At 39.6% G+C, this 6,125-nt stretch overlaps 1 protein-coding gene across 1 annotated transcript; it reads left to right on the top strand.

Moving 5' to 3' along the window:
• The first annotated feature begins 1,823 nt into the window (after positions 1-1,823).
• On the top strand, positions 1,824-4,995 carry LOC146547254 (putative methyltransferase DDB_G0268948). Its single transcript, XM_085264560.1, has 6 exons — positions 1,824-1,964; positions 2,083-2,243; positions 3,214-3,427; positions 3,556-3,659; positions 3,743-3,880; positions 4,408-4,995. Exons 1-6 carry the CDS (start codon positions 1,857-1,859, stop codon positions 4,493-4,495), a joined length of 813 nt encoding a protein of 270 aa, XP_085120686.1. The 5' UTR covers positions 1,824-1,856; the 3' UTR covers positions 4,496-4,995.
• Positions 4,996-6,125: the final 1,130 nt, after the last annotated feature.

The following is a 6,125-nucleotide window of genomic DNA, read 5'->3' on the forward strand; positions in this document are numbered from 1 at the left end:
AATCATGGGTCTGTGAAAATACTTCAAAAGCCATGACAAAAATTTCCCGCCCTCAAAAATATCACGGCTTTCAGACTGTTTTCTAAATTCATGGATTCCATCCAACAGCTGCAATCTGCTTCTACCTGCTGAGATTTCCACAGGGAAGTGGGATTTTATACTCAATCCCCATCTATCCATTCCCCTACCCTGCGTGTTTCTGTACTCACGCTGTCTGAAGAAAGAGGAAATGAGTGTGTGGGTATTTACAACTGCACATACATCTATTTTTTGGTTTGAATGCATTTTTATGATTTATACTGTACATACTCATCAGCCCTTATCGCTTTGCCCATAATTCCTGCCTTTTAAAACAGATACAAATTTAGGAATTCTACACTATATAATGTGCAAAAAATATAATTTTTCTTTTTCATTTCACCTGCTTTCATGGGGGGGAAAGCCACGTTTAAATAAAGTATCTGTAATAAATTCTCCTCCTGCTGTGGATTACCTGTGTGATTGCTTTTCAGTTGAAATTCCCCATGCAGCATTAGCAACACTGCTTGTCACAGTCGATGGAAGCGCTCCCATAGCTCTTTTTTACTGTGTCGAGACTGCCTGCAGATATTAAAGCAATATGTGAGGCTGTTTGTCTGACTCCACTGGCTTTGTGTTTTAATGACTCCTGTGTGTGCGTGTGTGTGTTTTTGTGGGGACACTGTAATAAGACATGGTGATAAAGACTTGGTGCAACACTGGTTTGAGCAGAAACACGTACATGGATGGCAACTTTGTGTTGCCATCACACACACACACACACACACACACACACACACACACACAGAGAGAGAGAGAGAGAGAGCGAGAGAGAGAGAGCAGTGACCAGTTTAAATTGAATATAGCTGACAGGTTTGATCAGAGTTGATTGATTTGCAGGGCTGCACGCAGCCTCATGGTGAGGGTAAGAGTTGGACACCTTACCGGAACCTCCTCCTCCGTCTCCTCTTTACTCCAACCCCTGCCATCTCTTTTTTTTTTTAACACAACCCTTATTGCAAACCATATCTGATAATAGATATTGAACAGGGAAGCAGGAAGGATCAATGTTTGTTGATTGGTAAGAAAATACAAGGCTGAGGCTGTTTGAAGAGCCTCCAACTTAAATTACTTCAGGATGTTCTTGGAACCAAAGTGTGAGGTTGAACAGATTATATGGAGTCGATCTGCAGGAGCAGATACATTTTTGAGTATAAAATATATAATAAGAGTTTTTATCAAACTTTAATTTTCTCCAGATAGTCATAATATCAATGTACAACTCTGTGTAAGAATAAACAAGGAGATGACTTCTTTCAAGTTCAACTGATGAAAAATTTGTTTTTAAATTATTTTCAGCAGCTGTCTGCTTCTTCAGCACACAGCATCATATCTATGTGAGCATTTACTGCCATCTGCTGATTGTTGCCTAAAGGTGCAGACGTATGAATGCACAGCACTGAATCTGTAGGAGAAGTAATAATAATAAAAATGCTTTTCCATTCTTGACCAAAACTATAAGACAAATGCTATGTTTGAATATAAAGTCCTGAATATTTTTTGTAATATGCGTGTAAAGTTAAGCTTATTGTTGCCTGTGTAATGCATGTCATTCCCATCGTCATGTGCCACCTAGTTGATCATTAACTGCGATGCTACATTTTAAAAGAATTGATCCCATGCATAGTTTAATTGCGAGCCGTAGCACATGGTGCACAGTGCACAGCTCTGGCAGTTAATCTTCAACTCGGTGGTTAAATAAAGACGAGCTCAAAGTACCGAGTCATAGTATTCAGTCACATATTGCATACAGTCTGCAGGCACACTGCTGGAGCAACATGGCTGTGCGGCTCTTTGAGGGGAAAGATCATGCAGCGGCTTACCTGCAGTACAGAGTGGCACCCCAGGAGCTGGTCAGCACAGTTATGAACTTTATGGAGAAAAGGGTATGTGTTTATGCTTATGTGCTTGATAGCATTTGAACAAATCCTGTGTCTCTATCTATTAATGTTCTATTACATTCAGGCAGTTAAATGTACTCTAAAATCACAGCATTTCTCTTAGACACCAAAACCATTCAACCTTGCACTGGATGTAGGCTGTGGATCGGGGCAAGGGACGACCCTTTTGGCTCCATACTTCACCAAAGTGGTTGGAACCGACGTCAGCCCCGTCCAGATAGAGACAGCGCAAGCCAATAAGAACCCTCCAAATGTCTCATACAGGTGAAGGGGAACAAAATGTGGTGGATGTGAAATAAAGGCTGTGATTTAGATAAACCAATGTGTCAAAGGTTCTGTGCTTTCTTCAGCATCTTCATTATGTAATTATTTCGTTTTTTGGGGCAGTTCTTTAAGTAAAGGCTACATTACGTCAATCATTCCTTGATTGTTGTAGATGAAGATAGCTTTAGATAAACATGGTTGTAAGTTCTTTGCAAAGAGCTTACCACTTTGGGTAGCATTCTCAAACAAAACCATCATAGAAGATCAAATTCTAGTGTTACAGGGGTCACCGGTGGCCTCATATTATCCATGGGACGTGGCCTTGATCAGAAGCACTTGGACCCGCAATCAGTACCAGGCAAAGTGGTCTTCTATAAGTCCCACACCCACCTGTCAGACAGATATTGACACATATCGATGTTCTTAACTTCAGCAGGTTGTTTCATCCGATCTGAGGTTAGCATCATGAGAAGGTCTTAGGTTTGAATCCAGGCACGGGTCTTTTCTCCCCTTCACGGTCCAAAGACAAACATGGAGTGAGATTAGTTGATTATTCTAAATTGACCTTAGGTGGGAAAGTAAGCGTGAATGGCTCTTACTCTATGTGTTTGCCTAGCAAGAGATTAGTGACCTGTCCAGGGGGTGTTGAACCTGCAACACCTGGGATGGGCTCCACTCCCACTTTCTGACTTGGATGGGCTGCAAATGGATGAGTGGTTTTAAATTTTGAAAGAAAACTCCAGAGAAAAAAGTGGCGACATGTTTGCACTGCCCTTGGAGACTTGAGCCCTAAACTAAATTACCAGCATTGAATTATATTATTCCTCTACAAATGGAAGAGAATCCAAATAAGATCATCCACAAAAGCAAGAATATGCTTTGTTATTCAAAGCTTTTCCCTTATTCATCTCTCCCATCTATAATGGGCCCTATTTTTTCCTTGTCCTGACTCTGTTCACCTTAACATCAGGCAGTGTCCAGCAGAAGAGCTACCATTTACATCTGGAGAGGTGGACCTTTTGAGTGCCATGACAGCAGCTCATTGGTTTGATCACCAGCGGTTCCTCAAGGAGGCTGACAGGGTGCTGAAGCCTGGAGGCTGCCTGGCTCTCCTTAGCTACACCATGGACATGGAGCTTGAGTACGGAGACATCTCCAGCACTCTCAATGACATATGCAAAGAGGTTCATCCCAAATCTAAAAGCTCATGTGCAGAAATAGAGTACTGATGTAGGTTTTCAGCCACTATAAATGAATGCTTTCCCCAAAAAGCTTTAAAGTTTGTCTTTGCTTTCTTTCTTTGTCCCACCAGTTTTATGGTGCCCTGCTTCCATTCCGAGATCCCTACATTGGAAAATCCTCTAAGAAGATCTACCTAGACATGTTCAACTCCTGCTCTTACCCAGACAAAGAGTGGTGAGTTCTCAGAAGCTTTGCCAGAAGTTGACTTCAGTTACATTGACCAGAACATACTTATTTATGAGTCCAAATGTGTCCAGGAACGAGTGCCTGCAGACGAAAAGAACCCTGCCATTGAGTCAATATATTGGCATGGTGGAGACCTTCTCCAGCTACCAGAAACTGAAGAATAAGGACCCCGCCGAGGCCAAACATCTCTCTGACCATATCAGGAACAAGTGAGACATTGAACTTCACCAGTCTAGTCGTTAACTCCTGGCCTTGAACCCTCACCTCCCTTCACCTGGCGCTGACCGTTGATTCCTGTAATCTTCCCAGCTTAATTTATTTCTGATTATCAAACTGGCACAGTCTGGGGCATTAATCAGAAAAGCCAAACATTGCTTGACTAAGCTTAACTGTTGAAGGCTTTTACTGCTTTGATAATATAGCCCCCATTAATTCCCCCGCCAGTGACATGAGAGAATAGCTCAGCAAGCACAATATATGGAGGAGAATTGCTGAGCCATAACTTTTACATGGATATAAGTATGACATTGTATTTAATTACTGTTAAAGTTTGGGAAGATTTAAACAGTTTCACTTTGTTCTGTCTCTTTAAAGAGTTTCACCTGCATGTTTGCCTAATTTAATGAAGGATAGAGCCTCTGGAGGTTGCTGTTAATTTACAACTTCACATAATCTGTCATCCAATAGTTCCTCTAAATCATAATGAACCATTCTGTCTCTCTGTCTTTTATCCCAGGTTGATGTCTGCAATGAAGGTGTCCTCTCCTAAGACAGAAGTCATGATGATTATGCATTATTTCTACTGGCTGGCGTGCAAACCTTGATCACTCAGAATGCATGAATCCTGTTTAAGATTGCTTTCCAAGGTTTTTTAGCTCGTCACCACTTAAAACAAACAACTGCCTTGTTAGACCCTGATTTTTATTAAAGATTTTAACTCTAACAGAGTGCATTAGCAATTTTTTTTGTGTTATTTTTTAATTGTTTAGACCTACTGATGAGCGCCGTGTTGTACAAGCCTCACAGCGCTTCCTTTTTTTTTATCTCTTTCTGAAAATGCAAATCAGAATTTTCTATTAATATTAACTCGAATCTGAATGAAATGAAGCTGCTCTTCAGTTAATTTTAGACTACTGACTATCAACTGCCTTATAGAAAATCTGAGAGTGAACACTAGATGGAGCCATTTTGTTGTAATGAAGTCCATGAAAATCTCGTGTGCAATCTTAAAATCTTAAGTTTGACAAGTATTGAGTGCACTTTTGTTTCTTTTTGTAATAAGTGAACTGCAGTAAAAGAAAAAGTTTCTTTAAGTGATGTGAAACCTCTGTGTACTGTAATGATATGAAATGTGAAGTTTATGAATATGTAAGTACCCCAGCCTCTATTTTCAAATTACAAGTTATTGAAGTATAAAATGATAGATAGATAGATAGATAGATAGATAGATAGATAGATAGATAGATAGATAGATAGATAGATAGATAGATTAGTTGAAATATCCTTAGTATCCTTAGTGGTTTGGTTTAAAAAAAAATATTACAACTTGCCTAATGAGTCACTGACAGACATAGATGTCTACAATACTATGATGCACTATGAGTCAACTGTTCTCTAGACAGTTGACTCATAGTGTCAACTTATAATGAAAAAAGACAAAAACAATAATTAAAAACAAACTAAACATTCTCGAACACTGAAATTAGAAAATTCACTTTGGAAACTAAATGAAATTACACCAAATTAAAAAAAACAACAACCTCAAAAAAAAAATAAAAACCATTTAGAAAATAGAAAACCATAACAACTCTGCACCACATGTTTTCAGTGACTGACCAGCTTATTTGTCTAATAAACTAGTTGTATCTGCTACTTTGTGGAAGTAGGAAGGGGAAGAGAATAATAACTTGTTAACAATAACTTTATTTGGAAAAGCACTTTTCAAAACACAGAGTTAAAAAGTGCTGCATAGTTTGAAGCCACACATTGGACATACAGTGGGGCAAAAAAGTATTTAGTCAGCCACCGATTGTGCAAGTTCCCCCACCTAAAATGATGACAGAGGTCAGTAATTTGCACCAGAGGTATACTTCAACTGTGAGAGACAGAATGTGAAAAAAAAAATCCATGAATCCACATGGTAGGATTTGTAAAGAATTTATTCGTAAATCAGGGTGGAAAATAAGTATTTGGTCAATAACAAAAATACAACTCCATACTTTGTAACATAACCTTTGTTGGCAATAACAGAGGTCAAACGTTTACTATAGGTCTTTACCAGGTTTGCACACACAGTAGCTGGTATTTTGGCCCATTCCTCCATGCAGATCTTCTCGAGAGCAGTGATGTTTTGGGGCTGTCGCCGAGCAACACGGACTTTCAACTCCCGCCACAGATTTTCTATGGGGTTGAGGTCTGGAGACTGGCTAGGCCACTCCAGGACTTTCAAATGCT

Source organism: Mchenga conophoros, linkage group LG23 (genome assembly GCF_057382185.1).
Source record: "Mchenga conophoros isolate Kocher_MC1m ecotype Shallow Benthic linkage group LG23, M_conophoros_male_GT1.1, whole genome shotgun sequence".
Classification (NCBI taxonomy): domain Eukaryota; kingdom Metazoa; phylum Chordata; class Actinopteri; order Cichliformes; family Cichlidae; genus Mchenga; species Mchenga conophoros.